The sequence below is a fragment of the Notamacropus eugenii genome, chromosome 5, assembly GCF_028372415.1.
Source record: "Notamacropus eugenii isolate mMacEug1 chromosome 5, mMacEug1.pri_v2, whole genome shotgun sequence".
Lineage (NCBI taxonomy): Eukaryota > Metazoa > Chordata > Mammalia > Diprotodontia > Macropodidae > Notamacropus > Notamacropus eugenii.
In genome coordinates, this window is record NC_092876.1 from 163,972,613 (window position 1) to 163,991,827 (window position 19,215).

The following is a 19,215-nucleotide window of genomic DNA, read 5'->3' on the forward strand; positions in this document are numbered from 1 at the left end:
TAAAAAATTCCCAATGAACTTTTGAGGCAAAACGCTTTCCACTTCCAGAGAAAGAACTATGGAATTTGATTGCAGAAGGAAGCAGACCATTTTCTTTTGTGTTATGTTTTGTTTTATTGTTTCTCCCCTTCATTTTAATTATTCTATTCAACAAGACTATATGAAATTGTATTTAATAGGAATGTATGTCTAGAACCTATATAAGATTGCAAGCAATCTGGGGGAGGAAGTGAGAAGGGAGGGGTGAAAGAGGGGTAGGGAGGGGAAAAAAATCTAAAATATATGGAGGTGATTTTAGAACACTGAAAACAAATAAAATAATTATATATTTTTAAAAAGAATGAATGAGATAACCTCTGAGTCAATATAATATAGAGCTTATTTGAGTAGGAATGATATGTCATTATTTAACAAATTAACCCGTTAGAACACAGTATAAACACAAAGATGCTCATTTTACTTTCATCATTTTATTGTCATAATTAATCTGAATAAAAGTAACCAAGTCCACAATTTGATTTGTGTCTTGGTATAAAATTCTCTGAGACAATTCAACAATTGCATATACCTTATTCATCCTACTCATTGTCAAGGAAATATATCATTTTCTGGATCATTTAAAGATGTCAAATACTTTTTAAAAAAATTAAACCACATTTTCCTAGGGCCTGACTCTAAAACTGATTCAGTATCATTGCTGTTACACGTCATCCAAAAGGAACAGAGGGAGTCCACTTGGGGGTCATGAGAAAGAACACTTGTGTTTAAGGACAAGAGAATTCTAAACCAATTGTAAGGCTTGGGGAGATGGATCCTAGAAAGTTGAAATACATACACAGCTTGGTCCAAACTGAATGGCACTGGGGAGTGAAGTTGCTAAACACTACAGGCCTGCCTCTGGAACATGATTTGGTGGAGGGTGCTTGGAGTAGTAGGGGAAGGCAGTTACATTGAAGATGACTATGAAAGAGCCTTATGACTAGGCCTACAAAGCTGGGATGAACCATATTGACCTATTCCCATTAGCTTTCCCATTATCCTCCTACCACCATATTTTCCTATAGTACTTTGTAATCAATCCCCTTTTAAAATGCCCAAAGAAAGTAGATGTATTATTTTGGGGCATGGAGAGAGGAAAGTACTGTATTCTCTTGGCAAAACAGTATTTGAAGAATTCGGTAATGGAGAGATGTTGAAAAACACAGTCAAATCAAGTAGAATGGTAGCAACAGGGATGGGATCTAGTAATAAGTTTCTTTAAATCAAATAGCAGCTAGGCTAACAGATGCCTAGACAGGAATTAAGTAAGACTCTAACTTAACTCACTGCTAGACAATGCCCTGAGACAAAAAAAATTATATAAAATACAATCAGCTTGATTTGTGTCACCATTTTCCTGCTTTGAGCCTCAATCCAAGTATAATAGTACTTACTGGCACCAACTATGAAGACAAATTATTATTTTAAATATACTTTCAAAGTTACATTTATAAGATTCATACATTGAGCAAAGGCGGATTACATAGGCCATAGGGTATTTCTAACTACAAAAACAAGACTTTCATTACACACTACTAGACTTATTATAAATGATCCGTTTCAACTTTGCCCAATTCAATGTGGCCTAGGAAAGTAAAAATAATAAAATGGTCAGTTGCTAGATTTAATTTGATGTATTTAGAGGAAAAGAAAATAAGAATTCCAAGTCCGTTTGTTTTCAAGTATCTTAAACATGTAAACTATATTACAAAGAAAACCACTTAGATAAGTGTTAGTTATTACTGTCTTGTGTAAATGAATGATCAATTTCACATAAATGAGTGTCACAGTAGTAGAAGAAGTCACTGAGCCTTTGTATTTTAAGCTCATAGTTAAACAAAGGTTTGACTTTGGGGCATTCTAGTTCCCCTCATCATCAGAAAGAGCCTAGATTTTTTAAACTACCTGTTATTCATTCAGATGACTATCTAATCTGTAAGAGAACTTGGTTTTCCGGTTCATGGTAGACTATATTAACAAAGTCCCATAAACAATCATTTTTAAGACTCTAAGCTTTCCTTCAGAACTTAACCTTACTGTGGGTTGGCTATCAGGTTGATCATCCTCTGTCCAAACTACTTGTAATTCAATTGCCACCCACATTTATAGTTCAGAGATCATTTTATCCCTAGACCTTAATTTTTCAAATTGAATATCCTTATGTTTTTTTTTTAAAAGGGGGCGATAGTGGTAGAAACAAAGCACTTAAAAATGAAGTCAACTAACAAGTCTGTAACAAATTCAAATAGAGCCAAATCTTCCTGTCTCATGATTTAGTTAGTGACTGTTGTACTCATGTAGTCTATCAAGCATTCAGAATTAACTATGCTAAAAACTAGATTTTTGCTACATGACATCGTAAGTATGGAGTAGAATTTGAGGTAAGTTGGTCTTGGAACCCTTCCAAAGTAAGTCATTAGTGAGAGAAGAAACAAAAAGACAATTATAGAAGGTAGAACGGAAATCAATTGTTTTGTATCTACTGGTAAACAGCAAGAAGGGAAGTGTACCTTGGCTGAAGTGCACTATTTCCTTTAAGGTTTATATAAACTGTGAATTCCACAAGCGCAGGAGTCCTTATACATCTTTATATTTCCCTTACCCCTAAATTTCCTACATAGAATAAACCACTCAGTAAATATTTATTGAATGAATGTTAGTTCTTTGAGACATTCTTAAATTGAATGTAGATATTTAATAAAGTGAGTTCTTATGACAAAGGCTCAATGGGCAGTATTACAGTAGGTCACGGTACATTTTTTTATGCAGAAAGTAAATGCAATCCCACTTACTAACTAGAACACACAAGATCTTATTCCAGTAAAAGGTTTAGCAGCAAAACTGGAGTAGTAAATGGCTGTAGGCACGATGTAATCCTGGGTAAACTGACTTTTACAAACACATGGGGGAACCAAACACTTGGGTTATTACAAATAACATATAAAAATATAAAATTTCATTGTAACAAACTATAAAAGCCTTTCCCCCTTTTCTACATAATTCAATTCCCCCCAATCAAATGGGATCATATATGTAAAGCACTTTGCAAATGCTAAAGTGCTTTAAAAATGTTAGTATGAGGAAGCCTTGTGGGTGAAGCAATCTTTAAGAGAGGCATATCAAGCCCCACAGGAAGACTGAAATTCTAAAGTTGAAATATACTATAACATGAAATAGTTATACAGAGACGGCCAACAAGGTTTTCTTCTCTTTCCTTCCAATGAATATTTCTGCATAAGAACTTTTGTAAGCAGTTACTTTTTTTTTGAGGGGGAGGTGTCTTTGTTTCACAACTTTTCCTCTAGTCTGCTTTCAGAAAATACACAGGAAAAAATATAGATTTACAAGAGATCAGTCAAGTCATTTTTCACATTGTAAAGGGATAGTTACCAAAGAGTTTTTTCAAATACAGAAATACTTTATAGTGCACAACTAACTTATTAGTTCACACATAACTTTTCAGAAACTCATTACTATATTTTTCTCCTACTTTCCTTCATCTCATCTGGTTTCCCTGTTTGGGAGAACTCACCAGTCTGTCAGAGGTGGCCCATATTCCGCTATTTTTCATTGCATAGATCAAGATTAAGTTTGTTTCAGTAACTTCTAACCACAGCTCCTTGTTCTATCCTATGGGATCACTAAGAACGAGTTTAATCCCTCTACCAGATAAACCCTTCAAATACTTGAAATCAATTGTCAAGTTCCTCTTAAGTCTTCTCTCCAGAATAAATAATTCTCAGTTTCTTCAAAAATACATATAAAAAACATGAAATGAAGGTTTCACTATCCCGACTCTTAGAAGCTTTAAGGCACCTAGTGAAGAGATGGCTTTGCCTTGTAATAAGGCACTTTGTGCTCCAAGTTAAAAAAAGAGGGGCTGCTGAGGGTCAGTGAGCTAGCTGCATTGCTTACTACCCTACACAGGTTGGGCGACTGAGAAGACACAAGTTTCTCTCTTCACCCTTACACATTTTAAAAGAGTTCAACCACTCCACTCTAAAACACCAGTTTGTGTGGAAGCTAAGAGTTCAACCACTCCACTCTAAAACACCAGTTTGTGTGGAAGCTAAGAGTTCAACCACTCAACTCTAAAACACCAGTTTGATGGAAGCTGGGCACCAAGTACTTGATCTGAGAACTTTTAGTCTTCCCTGTCGTTGGCAGAAGATTATCAAGCTACGCAAATATCCTTTGCAAAATACTTGGCACCTTTGGACCCTGGGCTGGTGAAGTCTCATCTCTGAAACCAGGCGGCCAAGTTGGTCATTTTCTTGGGTTGGTCTCCAGCAATCTGTAAAGCCTGGCAGGCCCGACACCAGGGCTCGTCCCAGAAGGACACGGTGTGGACCGCATAACGCCGGCGCCAGGCAAAATAGCGCTTGTACTCGCTGCGGTTTCGATCCAGGAAGCGAAGGTAGGCGGCCAGGGCAGCAGCACTGGGGAAGTCCTCCACGTGGATGAAGGCATTTCGAGGCACAAAGCGCTCGTAGTTGGCCCGGCTGGGCCCCAGTACCACGGGCACCGCCCCAGCCAGGAAGGCGTTTCGCCACAGTTTCTCCGTGATGTAGTCCAGGTGCTGGGAGTTCTCGAAAGCCAGGTAGAATTTGTAGCGGGACACCGTGTGCATTAGCCCACCGTCCGGCACCGGCTGTCCAGGACCACCCTGGCCATACACGTCCACTGGCAGGTGGTGGCGAAGCTCGTTGTAGTACCTGACCCGCGCCTGCCCTTCGTTCCAATGGCTGACCACCCACGCCACCAAGCCCCGCTTTCGAGCCAGCGACGGGAGCAGCCCCGCAGGCTGCTCCTGCAGGCTGCTCCTGGGGTACAGGTATCCGTAAGGCACGAAGATATCGGAATCGGCCCGGTAGGTCAGCGTCCAGTTGAAGAGGCTGCCGTCGAGGCTCTCTAGCCCTGGGGAGTGGGTAGGGGACTCGAAGTTCATCCACACCCAGCGCTGTCCGGGGGGCCGGGCGAACTGGCCGTCCATCGAGGCTGTGCCCTCACCTTGGGCGGCTGCTCCGTTCGTCTCCGGCGGGTCTCCTGGCTCACTCTGTGGCGGGGGCATGTCCTGGTTCCACACAAGGTCCCGGTGGTGGAAAAGGACCGCCTGGGCTTCCCAGTAGGCTCTCCGGTCGGTCAGCAGGCGGCAGCCGCTCAGGTTAAACAGGCGCTGGCAGTCCGGGACCGGAATGTGGGATCCGTCCTTGCCGACGAAGGGCTTCCACCACATCAGGACGGTGACCGGGCGTGGCGGGGCGGCCGGGGCGCGCTGGTATTCCCAGGGCGGCGTAGGCAGCTGGCCCTGGAAGCAGTAGAGGGTCAGCACCGTGAACGCGAGCAGCCAGAGTGTGACCACGAGCCAGACTCTCCAGGACAGTCCCGGGCCCCCGGGCTGGCCCCGGCGCCGGCCCTTCCACGGCACGCACATGGGCGGAGGAGGCCGGGCTGGGGCCGCTGCAGCTGCTGCAGCTCGCCACAGGTCCGAAGGCGGCGGGGCAGGGTAGCGGCTTTCATACTGCGGCAGCTCGGCCCGCCGCCGGGCTCTCCGCGGCAACTCACCCTCCAGCGAGGGACCGGCCGCTAGTGGGAGGGGACAGGGTCCAGATTCCAAGCACCACACCCCCAGCTCTTCACCTCTCGGGCCTCCAGCTTCGCTCCCCAAGCCGGCTCCTCCCCGCGCCTTCCCCGAGGGAGTGGGAGCTCTCCACATACTGGCAGCCCAACCCCGGGAGAGACCCCCCCCCCTCTTCTTCCTCCTCGGCCGCCCCCTTCCCCACTCTCGGACGCGTTCCTTCCTCCCCCCTACCCCCTCCCCGGCTCCTCTCCTTCCACCTCGAGCTTTTCCAGCTGGACTTGGCGTCTTTTCTTCTAGGAGCTCCTCCCCGCGAGTTCCTGATTCCCTCCTGGTGCTGCCCAGCTGCTCTCTCGCCTTGGTCCGTCCCCGATCTCCAGAGGGTTAGGCGAGGATCTCTCCAGATTGGGTCCTAGTAGAGCCTGGAGAGACAGGAACTCTCCCGAGCCTCGGGCGTGAGAAAAGGCTAGCCTAGCCCAGGGCTGCTGGAGGGTAGGAGGGACTGTGTCCTGCGAGTTGAGGAACCTTTACACTTCCTTCCGTTCAGCCCGGGTCAGAGTCCAGACTATAGAACAAAAGGACCACAAGGGGCATATCTGAGTGTGTGTGCGTCTGTCTGTCTGTGTGGCGGTGGAAGGGGTTCCCCTTGTACACGTAGCACGGAGGGACGCGCGAAAGGAAGTCGGTACAGCTGCTGCCTGCGGTGATAGCTCTGAATGGGGCGGCTTTGTAACTAGGCCACTTTGCAGAATCCCGACGGACCCAAGCAGCTCTCAAGGGGACAGAGGGGGCAGATTGAAGGAGAACTGCCAACGCAGAAAGAAGGACGTCACATACTCATTTTAGGAACTTGGGTTGGAGTTTTTTCCCCCAGTTTAAAATATTATTTACTTAAAGTTTTGAGTTTCAGATTCTATCATGCTCTCTCTTCCCTCCCTCCCTGACATGGTAAGCAATTAGATATCGGCTCTACATGTGCGATCATGTAAAACTTTTCCATCTTAGTCATTTTGTATAAGAAGATTTGAATAAAAGAAAAAGAATGAAAGTGAAAGACAGTATCCTTCAGTCTGTATTCAAAGTATCAATTCTTTCTCTGGAGGCAGATAGTACGCTTCATCATTAGTCCTTTAGGGTTGTCATTCACCGTTCTTTCGAACAACATTGCTGTTACTGTGTAGAACTTTCTCCTGGTTCTGTTCACTTCCTTATGCATCAGTTCACGTTTTTTTCCAGGTTTTTCTGAAAATCTGCTTGTCATTTCTTACAGCACAATAATCTTCCATCACAATCATATACCACGGTTTGTTTAGCCATTCCCAAATGATAGCCATCCCTTTGATTTCCAAATCAAAAAGAGCTGCTGTAAATATTTTTGTACAAATAGATCCTTTTTTGGATGTCTTTTGGATGTAGACCTAGCAGTGGTATTGCCGAGTCAAAGGGTATGCAATGGAAATGATTGTAGAACACTGAAAAGAAAATAATTTTTAAAATGTAAATAAAAAAACAAGTAAAATTAAATTAAATAAGGGTATGCACAGATTTATTGCCCTTTTACATATTTCCAAATTGCTCTCAATGGTTGGATCTGCTCACAGCACCACCAACAGTTTGGCTGCCCTTTCTAATACTAATTGCACTTTGACTAAAGTCTCCTTTCTCACCAGTGCTGTAACTGGTTGTGGTGAGGATGCCTTTTGCCCAGGAGTGGGAAATTTAGAGAAGGTCCCAAACACTCTTGGTGTTCTTTTTTCCCAGAGCACCTCACCCCAGGGGCTGCTGGGCCATGGTTTTTTTCCTCTCTTTATTGTAGTTTCAATGTCCTGTGGTGCTCCCTGGAACATTTCTAATCCAGGTGAGCCTATTCTTGGGGTCCCTGGTACAGAAATGGCTAGTTTGGGTTCTTGCCCAAAGTCACTCTGATGGTGAATGGATTCTGCAATCCAAATCCTCTGATTTCAAAACCAATACTTTCCCCAAAGATGTGTGGTTCAATTCTTTATTTTCATTTATATTATTTTACCTTGTAATCATTGAAGGACAATTTAGAAACAAACAACTGAATCAGACTGATAAGACTAGATCTGTAAGTCTAGTTATTGGTGTTCAGATATCATTTATAGCACTTAATCTGTTGAACTCCAATAATATTATAGAGTATATGGAAGAAAAAGGTTAGAATATAATCTAATTAGATTGTCTACTCTAATTCTTTTGCACTAACTTAAAGAATTCTACCTTTTTTTTTTGGTCTCCTTTGCTATTTCTTTTTACTCCCAGCCTCTCAGGGTGACTGTTCTTCCTTGTCTTGTCTAAAGGATTGCTTAGAATCTGAGGATTCAAACAAGCAATCCATTTAATAAGAATATACTTAAATGTAACCCCTAAAAGCAGTTCCTTGGGACGTTAAGAAGGGTAGGAAGTTCCCTGAGATCCCCAACATTTTAAAAATTGCCTTTATTGTCTTCTTGCCCAAAAGGTCTACAGCTGAGTCCCAAGGTTAGTCCACCTGAGAGCTATGTTAACCCCACCTGCCTACAGTCACACTGCTTCTTTGCTAACAATAACCCCAACTATAGTTGGGGGATAGGGAAGGGGCAGAAAGAGATTAGAGAGTTGGCTAATTTATGCCTTTTCACTTCCATTAGTATCCTGGTATGCAACATTACCCTGTGCCCTTAAATGTGATATCCACTTTTTTCTCTAGATGTTTTCCCTCTGTTGCTTGATCTACATTTTGATGTCTGCAGTTATCACCGCTATGCTGTTGACTCACAAATCTCCATGTCCAGCCCCAATCTCTCCACTGAATTCTAATCCTGTATTTCCATTTGCCTGTTTTACATATTCATTTAGCTTTTTAACTGACTCTTCAAAGTTATCATTGCACATCTTTCTGCACCTTCCAACTCCCCAACTCATTCTTCTTCCTTTCTTCTCTATGTATGTTACTGGGACTCAAATCTCAGGATCATCTCTCAATCTCCCTTCTTGACTCTCTTTATCCAATTAGTTACAGAAGTCATGGCATGATCTACTTCCACAATACTTAATATCCCCCTCTTCTTTTCTAATTACACTTCCACCACCCCTGTCATTTCTTACTTGTACTGTTTTAGAACCTCAGGACTGTATTTCCTGCTTCCCTTCTCTCCCTGCTTCACACAGCTTTTCAAATAACCTTTCCAATGTTTAGGTGTGACTAGGTTTCCCAACTCTATTATTTCCCTCACCCCACCCCATTCTGTATTGAAACGGATCCACCTTCTGTGGCTTTTTATTGCCTCTAAAATAAACACAATCTGCCTTTCGAGTCTTATTTTACTCAACTTGTTTTTAACACACTCTTATGTTCCCTACAAGCTATAAAATATATTAGGTAGTGTGGTATGGTGGAAAGGATGATGTATTTGAAGTCAGGACATTGGTTCAAATCCTGGCTCTGCTAGGAAATGTGATCTTGGGCAAATCACAGCCACTTAAGGCTTGAATTTCCTGATATGTAAAATGAGGAGATTTGCCAGATGACGTTGGAGATCTCTTCTAGCTCTCAGTCTATTATCTTAAATTGTTTCCTACCCACATCCCACTGTCTTCTGACACTGTGCATTGGTGCTGATCATGCCCTAAGCCAAAAATGCACTTCCTCATAATTTTTGACTTTCTTTTCTAATATCATTCCCCATTCTCTTTTTCTAGGTCCTGACATTAGAGGACAAAGGTGGGTGTGTTTTCAAAGGTCACCCTTTTTATATCTGTCCTTGATCCCAGGCCCTTCTGTCTTTTCAGTCATTCCCCTTTGTCTTTCTAAACTTCATCTTAATTTTATTCATTGGCTCTTTTCCTTCCACCCACAAATATACCCCAGGTATTCCTACCCCTAAAAAAATAACTTACTAGATTATTCTTCAGGCTGTTATAATAGAATCAGAGGATCATAAATCTCTTTTACAGCCAAAATCCTATAAAAACCTGCTTCAGACACTATCTGTAGGGCCCTAGACCACACATCACTTACTTTTCTCAGACTCAGTTTTCTCATCTTTAAAATGGCAATAGAAATAACACCTACCTCACAGGGTTGTATCAGGATCAAATGAGATAAAATGTCAAGCACATTACAAACCTTCAAATGCTCTATAGCTGTTATTGTTATTATAAGAAAGTTTTTTCCATTTATTGCTTCTACTTCTTCTTAGCGCCTGTTGCCTGGGATGCTGGCTTTCCTGACTTCTTTCAAATCCTACTTTCAGTCTTACTTTCAACAAGCAGCCTTTCCTGATTCCTCTTAACTAATGCCTTCCGTTTTGTTGATTTTCTCCAGTTTATCCATACTAGGCACTTAATAAATGCTGAGTGACTGACACCCTAGTCTTTTCATAGGTCCTTATAGTGTGGCTTCTGACCCCACTGCTCAACTGAAAATGCTCTACTCCAGACCTCTTAATTGCTAAATTTTGTTGTAGTCCTCTTCCTTCTTGAATTCTCTGTAGTATCTGAGAAGTTAACTGCTCCATCCCCTTGCACACTTACTCCTTCCTTGGTTTTCAAAACACTGCCCTCTCCTAGATCTTCTCCTAGTGTCTGACCACTCCTTCTCAAACTTCTTCAATTGACTAACCATCCATATCATACTCACTAACTGTAGGAGTGAGTCCTCTTGTGTCTAATGAGAAGATCTAATCAGCTCCCATAGATTAAATTGCCATTTCCACTCAGATGATTCTGAAATCTATATATCAGCCCTAATTTCTTTTTTAGGGCTGCAGTTCCATTTCATTGAGTTCTTGCTGCACATCTCCATTTGATTATTCTCTAGGCATCTCAGACTCAGCACATCCAAAAGGAATTATCTCTGCGGCCAAAGCCACTCTTCCTGACATTCTTTTTTTTTTAATTAATGAAACTACCATCCTTCTAGTCTTCCTGTTTCCCAATCTTAGGGTTATCCTTGATTTTTCTCTCTCCTTCCTACCCCTACATCCAGTCTGGGGCTAAATTTGGTAGGTTTTATCTCCACAGTATTGCTCATATCTGTCCCTATCTCTCCACTCATCTGGATGCTGCTAACTTAGCTCAGAACTGTGTAACCTCTTCCCTGAACTATTGAAATAGCCTCCAGATTGATCCACAGTTCCTATCTGGTCTGGTCCATCCTCAAAGCTGTGGAATTGATATTCCTTAAACACCAATTTAAGCATACCATTGTCCAGCCCCAGAAGTGGCAATGACCCCTTGCCTTGAGGATAAAATACAAACTCTGACATTCAAATTCATTCACAATCAGGCTCCACCTTATGTTTCTTTTTTGTTATTTAGTTATTCGCTGACTCTTCTTGGTCTATGGACCATAGCACGCCAGGCCCTTCTGTGAGGTTTCCTTGGCAAAAATACTGGGAGTGATTTGCCATTTCCTCTTCCAGCAGGTCACCTTTTGTCAGAATTCTCGATTATGACATGTCTGTCTTGGGTAACCTTGCATGGCATAGTTCATAGTTTCCTTGAGCTACGCTAGCCCCTCTGCCATGACAAGGCAAAGGTGGTAATTCCTGTTTTATCCCCTTACATACTGTATTCTAGCACAACTGGTCTACGTGTTATTATCTGTATATGCCTCCATGACTTGGCACAGTTTTCCTCCTCACCTGTTTCCGGAAAATTGTAACTTCTTGCCAGGCTGAACCAGTATAATTAAGACCCTGTAGTTCCAAATGAAATATTGCTAGGGACTCAGAACATAACCCACTGTGCCTTCTTTCCAGTAACACTGGGGATCCTTCGTTCAGCACAGCATAATCTAGTCATTGCAGGGGATCTGGAAAGAGTCAGCTCTACACTGCATCTACCCTAATTCAGACCCTGTACCAAACATCCCAACTTAATTCCAAGGCAGTTGGGATATGTTAGTCCAGTAAAGGCAGACAAGTTGTCCCCATGTTAGGGAGTTCTATCTCAGGATCAACACAGTTCAGGAAACCCCAATCCCAGCTGGCCAGATCTAGTCATTTTTTGTGGTCTGCCTTTCTAAAGGAAGACCCCAAACACCAATTAAACATTTACTCAGTACCAGGCTTATAAGCTAAGGGCTGAAGGTACAACTACAAAGAAAAAAAAGTCCCCACCTTTAAGTTGCTTGCATTCTACTGTGTAAAGCCTTACTACAGCCCTGTGAGATAAAAAAGTACAGGTATGATTATCCCCGTTTTATAAATGAGGAAATCAGTGTTTCAGATAGGTTAAGGGACTTGTTTTCAACACAGATAGAGTCAGAGGCAGGAGTGAGCACAAATCTTTTCTGATTCCAAGGTGGCACTCTATCTACTATGCTGCTTGCTGCCCAGGCCAGAGACATGACCCTGCAGGAGCTGGGGCAATAGTGAGAAGAAGAGTTCACTTGGCTCTCCACCACTTGATTCCTTTATCCTTCAATTCAACAAACCTTTATTAAATGCTTATTATATAACACCTTGGGATGCAATTCCCCAAAATAAGGGGGTTGGACTGGATGGTCTAAGGTTTTTTCCTGCTCTACATTTAAGACTTTAGGAGATTATATGCAAAGATCTAGTCTAGGCACCAAAGATAAAAATATAATGGTAGGGGGTGGGAGGGAGTAGGGTTGGCCTTCCTACCCCAAGGCTTGGTTGATATAATTACTGAAAGTTAAGGGCAGATAAAGGAGGTAATGAGGTACTGTACTAACCACGATCCTATAGCCCCTTTATAGAAGTATGAAAAGGTTTCTTTTGTTAAATTTGGAAGGAGTTGGCACTGGCTCTCAGTTTAGGGACAATGTCTAAGATCATGTAGCCATGTAGATATCTTGTTTCAGGGTAAAGTCTGAAATCTCCTGGGATCTTAGATGGTTTCATCCATCTCTCTTTGCTCTTTTCCAAACCCTGTGAATTGCCAAAAGGCAGACTATATGCAAAGACCAAAAAAAAAACCCCAACTAAATTCATCATACCCTACCCTCATGAAATTCATATTATACTGGGAGATACATCATTCAATAAATAAATATAATAAAAAGTAGTTTGAAGAGGGAGAATACATTAAGAATTGGAATGTTTCAACAGAACACTGTATCTAAGCTGAAAGGAAAGTAGAATAGAAGCTGCCTCCTTCATTCTCCTTCATCCTCCCTATTTGTATTCCCAGTGCCTGAAACATAGTAGACATTTAATAACTATTTGTTGATTTATTGACCACAACAATTATGACAGGCAGGCGTAGCTAGTTGTTACAGTGGATAGAACACTGGCCCTGGTGTCAGCAAGACCTGAGTTTAAATTTGACCTCAGACATTTATTAGCTGTGTGACCCTGGGCAAGTCACTTAACCCAGAACTGCCTCCAGAAAAAGAAAGAATTATGATAGACTCAAATGAAGAGGAAGCATATTATAGAAGTGGAGGATGGCTTCTACAAATACATGCAGAAGGAATCATTGTAATGATGAGTTCTGTGAATAGTAGTGTAGCATCGTCTGTAATATCGGGGTAGCTTCCTCTTCTTATCTGCTTATGTCAGTGTTTCTCTTTTAAATTTGTCCAAGTGCAAAGTTTTTCAGGAGAGTGGGGGCCATGGGTAAGGACCCTGTTTGCCAGTCTCTTCCAGAGTACTTGGAGGGAATTTGAACTCCTTGTTCAATTCACTTAGGAAGGAAAGTCCTCACTGATAAGAATTAACCTCAGATTAGGCTATTTGGGTTAATGTCTAAACTGAAACCCTGATAAGGCACAGAGTTGATCTGCAGAGCTGCTAGAGAAGGGATCAGTGTTCTCTCACTGTTGTGGTCGTGAATACGTGGCAGTAAAGTTCACGTCCTGCATAGGCAATTCTGATCCCAGGTTTTAGGCTGCCTTGTTATTGTTTATTATTTTCTGATTTCATATGAATAGGCATTGATCCCAAGATGAACATGTCCAGGTATAGAGTTCTCATGAGTTTGAAAAGTTCAGAGATTCTGGGTCCTTTAAGTAGAGATGACTGGCTGGGGGCAGGCATGGAATCCTAGACAATTATTCCCTAGAAGGTGACCAGTGGCAGAAGGATGAATTCAATCCCTGCCCTGGTTTGCCAGAGGACATCTGCCTTGAGGGAGACAGGGTAAAGCTGAAGTGAAATGGGCAATGCCTGTTCTAAAGAACAAATTTTTCCATTTCACAAATGTGATGTGTCTCTGATGTTGCTGACTCAGTATCCCATCAAATTGAAACAGTAGCTATAAGTTACCCTTTGTTTTAAGTGTTTGAGTTTTTTGTGTCCTTTCCTCTTTCATTTCTGTGTAAGAAGTAAATACCTGTCTCATACCTGGATCATAATTGTACATTGAGTATCTTTCTACATTGTCCTTTGGGGATATCCTGGTCGTGAGCCAAAATCTAAGTGTTATAGCTGCAACTCTAATATTAGCCTGTACCGTCTTAGTTCAGGTTCAACAATGAGACAAAATGAGGTCCTCACAAGTTATTAAATAGTTAAAAAAAAGAGATTTACTTTGCTCTAACACAGCAAGGACATGCAACAAGGATATAGCCACACTTAGCTTTTCTGAATGCAGCCCCCTTCTTCTCTGTCTGGAAATGCAGCTATCTAGGCAGTGGTTTATCAGAGGATGATTAATTCAGGTGAGCTTAAAGACCTACCCAATCCAGGCTGGAGTCCAACATGCCAGGTGGCTGGGACATTTTATGCTCCTAGATGACCAGGAAGCTGAGTGAGGGAAGCAGGGATCACTCTGGTCTCGGGCCACCTTTCAGGTAAAACCTCCCCATCTTGCAGATGGGAAGAAAGAACTTACATCAATGAAATGCTGATTTTGTCACACTAAGCTTTAAGTAACTTTTCCCAGGGGCACTGGGGTGGGAGATATAAGAAACCAAAATCAGAAAAGGGAATAATCTAACCTCTTTCCTAAGAGTCCAAGCTCCCCCAGGACCAAACATTGTCTAGACTAGATGTGAGGGTCCAGAGAAGAGTTCTTTCCAGGAGAGGGGTGAGTTCCCCAGATCACCTATTCCCAGTAGCAGTTAGTTATTAATGTTAGACAGAAGTTGGCTTTATCCAAGTTAAAAGAGAGGTGTTAAATATAAAGACATCCCCTTACATTTTTTATGTGAGAATTCAAAATCTACAAATATAGCTTCTGAGGATAAACCTCAACCCTAGACTTTTCCTGAGGTCATTGCAAGTTTAAGACTAAGAAGTGCCCCCCCAAAACTTTTCTCCACTCTGACTGTTTATGTTTACATGGGACTCTATCCTTTTATTGATCAGTTAATTTCATTTTACTTCATGATCCTAACTTACTATCTTGGTAACTTAGTCCATTGCCCTCAAAGGACACTGGCTAGAAAGTGGATGGATCAATGGAAACTCATTGCTACTATTGGAGAAACAACTAAAGATGTTTCATTAATGCAATTCCCTTTACAAAAAAATGTTGTGTTTTGGACCTCCTAAGAGAACAGTAAAACTAAAAATGTTCTCTATAATAAAGGTCAAATAGTAATGAAAAGGCTAGGAATCAGGAATAGCCCTGGCTATGTTACTATCTACCTGACTACTCCAGACAAATCTTTGAACTTCTTAGTGCCTTAGCTTGTTAGTCTGGAGGATCCTCTTAAGTTACTTCTAGCTCTAAAAATTTTAAGATTCTATTTAGTCAAATTTAGAAAAGGCTGATGAATTAACACTACTTACATACTTGAAAACTTCCCAGCTTTCACCAAAAACTGAAGTAATGGAAATAAATTTAAATTTTATTACAAGCATTGGGCAACTAGGTGGTACAGTGAATAGAGAGAGCGCTAGGCCTGGAATCAGGAAGATTCATCTTTTTGAGTTCAAATCTGGTCCCAGATACTTGCTAGCTGTGTGACCCTGGGCAAGTCACTTAACCCTCTTTACCTCAGTTCCTCATGTATAAAATGAGTTGGAGAAGGAAATGGCAAACCACTCTAGTATCTTTGCCAAGAAAACCCCAAATGGGGTCAACAGACTCAGACATGACTGAAAAAAGACTGAGCAACAAAGACAATAACAGACATTACCAAAACCTTAGCCATAAAGAAGAGTTATAGATTAAACTATGATGTAATACTAAGAATTAAATTATAATGAATGATAAAATAGAGTAAGTAGAATAATGAACAACATAGGACCCACTGTTTCAAGCTGAATGAATATTTAGCTCACTGCTTGTTGAATACTATTTATTTCCAAACAAAAACGATGATTTCATACTAATGAGGACCAAGGAATTCTCTCCTTTCAGTAGGCTCCTCAGGTTATCAATCAGTCAGTCAACAAGCATTTATTAAGTTTTTAATATGTGTCAGGAATCATAGGGTGTACAAAGAAAGGCCAAAACAGTCTTTGTCTTCAAGGAGCTTAGTTTGGAGGTTAGTATATTAGAATGGTGCTAGAAGATATAATTAGCTAGGTGAATAGTAGACTGGGCCGGAAGTCAGGGAGACTCATCTTCCTGAGTTCAAATCTGCCCTCAGATACTTACTGTGTGACCCTGGGCAACCCTTAACCCTGTTTGCCTCAGTTTCCTCATCTGTAAAATGATCTGGATAAAGGAAATGGTAAAACCAGAGTTTTAAAAAGAGATTTGCCAAGAAAATCACAAATGGGGTCATGAAGAGTCAGACACAACTATGATGACTGAAAAGATTTAGGACTGAAGAATCATTGATGGATGTCTAGTAACTAGTTCAAGCCCTTCAGTTGACTGGATTCACTCTATCTCACTTCCTGGTTCTGGTTTTTTTTTTTTCTATCTAGCTCCCCAGTCTTCCTTTGAAGGTTTGTTTTGAAGGCCTAGTACACACTACTGGATATGAAGCAAATTAGAATACTAATATTCTAATAGTCAATGGAACAACTGGACAGGACAAGAAATCACATCTTACTAAAGAACTAATGTTGTCCGGGAATTTCGCATTTTATCGAAAAGGCCTCATCATGGATTTGGAATGAGAGGCTCTGACTAGAAATTTTAACTCTGCTACTTCTTTTCTTTGTGAATTTTGATAAGTAATTTAACCACTCTGGACCTCAACTATGAAATGAGTAGATTGGATTAGATAACTTCTAAGTTTTGCTGGACCCTCGCAACTCTACATCTAGGCCCCATGATCTTTTGATCAATGCCAGAAAAAGTCCTCATTACTGTTGAGTGGGATAGGTTTAGTGAAGACTTCTCAGATTGTAATTCTTCTCCCAGGAGTGAGGTAAGGCCTAAAGGCTCAAGGTTACAATATTAGAATAGAATAGTTCCATATAAGGATATAAAACTGTGTAGTGTATTAGGGTCTCAATGACTGGACAAAACTTACATAATTCCTCGATGTCTTCATTTCAAAAGGGATCGGTTAGATTTCGTGTCTAGAATGTAAGATCATATTCTCAGCTAATGAGGATAATGGTCAGTGGGGGGAGGAGGGACTTGCGTTAGGGTCTATATAAATCACTGCCCCTTTCTTTATCTTTGGCTTTCCTACTCCTACAGGTTAGCCCTGCTTCTCGAGAATCGAATAAATCACTTTTCTGTCATCACTTTGAGAGGCCTCTGAGTAATTGATTTATGTAGGGACCTGAGCCATCCCACACACTGTGGAAAATGAGAACTTTTAGACTTTGCACACTGAATTTCACACGTAGAACTAAGATAGTGCTTGTGATGATCTGCTACCCAAATATCTCATATAGAAGCATTTCAGTTATGTGGAATCTTTTAACTTTGTGCAATATCGGTATTGTTGTTAGAATAATCATTTTTACATTTAGCTCTGTGAGGTTATGGGCTAGGTCTAAATTATTTTTATATGTTCCCACCTGTCTTGGGGGCTCAGTGCACCCTTAGCACTCTCTAAAAGAATAAATTTAAATAGAAATATATTGATTATTCTTTTTACATTTAAATAGGCATACAATAAAAGTCAAAGAACACATGAAAAATTAAATCTTTCATAAAGCTTACTTAAGATAATTTGAACTATAAAGTCATCAGAAATGTCTATGTGTTATACTCAAATACACATAAATATAAAATTACATGTATAATTATAAATAACGTATGTTTTATGTAAAAGATAGTTATTCATATTTTACATATTGTAATTATGTTTTATATAAATATAAAAATGATACTCCAAAGAATCTGTGACCTTGATTCAGGAGCTTCCTCCCAACATGCTGGAGGTCTTCCTCCTTTTCCCTTCATATAATGAAGTTCACCTATAAAGCCCTACAGCTGTCCAGTTCTCAGGCTTATACTCCTGTGATAGGTTTGCTGTATAATATTTTGATGATATCCTTCATTCCTGTCCCTCTTACAATGCCAAAAGCATTATCAGTACTTCCTGTGTCGTCACCCACCTGGAGCAGATTGTAACCCACTTTGGGAGCATCCCCTGCAACCAGGCTTTGGTGTGGGTTGTTTCCTGCCTCTCCTGTAGTTTTAATGCCCTGTGGTGCTCTCTGGAGCTTTCCTAGATAAACCTAGACCCCAGTCCCTCACTCACCTCTGGCACAGTTTCAGTTCTACTTGCCCACGATCACACAGATAGTAAAAGGTAGGGTTAGTTCTGACTCCCAAACCGGGACTTTCCCCCAAATATATTTGGTTCAATTCTTTATTTTTTCCCTACTTAGTAGTACTTTATTTTTTCCAATTATATGTAAAGATAGTTTTCAACATTCACTTTTACAAGATTTTGAGTTTCAAGTTTTTTTCTCTCTACTTCCTCTACCTTATACCCTTCCCAAGATGGCAAGCAACTTGATATAGGCTATACATGTATAATCATATTAAACATATTTCCACATTAGTCATGTTGTGAAAGAAGAATCAGAACAAAAGGGGAAAACCATGAGAAAGAAAAAAACAGCAAAAAAAAGAAAGAAAATTATATGCTTCAATCTGCATTCAGACTCCATGGTTCTTTCTCTGAATACGGACAGCATTTTCAATCAAGTCTTTTGGAATTGTCTTAGATCATTGTATTGCTGAGAAGAGCTAAGTCATTCATGATTGATCATCTCATTATGTGGCTGTTACTGTGTACAGTGTTCTCCTGGTTCTGTTCATTTTACTCAGCTTCAGTTCATGTAGGTCTTTATAGATTTTTCTGAAATCTACCATCTCATCATTTCTTATAGCATAATAGTATTCCATTACATTCATATACTACAACTTGTTCATCCATTCCTCAATTGATGGGCATCCTCTCAATTTTCAATTCTTTGCCACTACAAAGAGAACAACATTTTTGTACATGTGGCTCCTTTTTCATTTTTTGTGATCTCTTTGGGATACAGAGATAGTAGTGGTAGTGCTGAATCAAAAGTTACACACATTTTTATTGCCCTTTGGACTTAGTTTCAAATTGCTCTCCAGAATGGTTGGATCAGTTCACAACTCTACCAACAATGCATTGTTCTAATTTTGTCACATCTTCTCTAACAGTTATCATTTTCCTTTTTTGTCATATTAGCCAATTGGACTGGTGTGAGGTGGTACCTCAGAGTTGTTTTAATTTGCATTTTTCTAATTAGTATTGATTTAGAGCATTTTTATAT

The 19,215-nt window shown here is 40.8% G+C and overlaps 1 protein-coding gene across 1 annotated transcript; it reads right to left on the bottom strand.

Annotated features, from left to right (window-relative positions):
• Positions 1–451: 451 nt before the first annotated feature.
• Positions 452–6,666, bottom strand: FUT4 (fucosyltransferase 4). Its single transcript, XM_072611318.1, has one exon. The coding sequence runs from the start codon at positions 5,753–5,755 to the stop codon at positions 4,277–4,279; it is 1,479 nt and encodes a 492-aa protein (XP_072467419.1). The 5' UTR covers positions 5,756–6,666; the 3' UTR covers positions 452–4,276.
• Positions 6,667–19,215: the final 12,549 nt, after the last annotated feature.

Coding starts and splice junctions, on each gene's coding strand:
- FUT4 (XM_072611318.1), bottom strand. CDS start 5,755: ATGTGGAGAGCTCCCACTCCCTCGGGGAAGGCGCGGGGAGGAGCCGGC.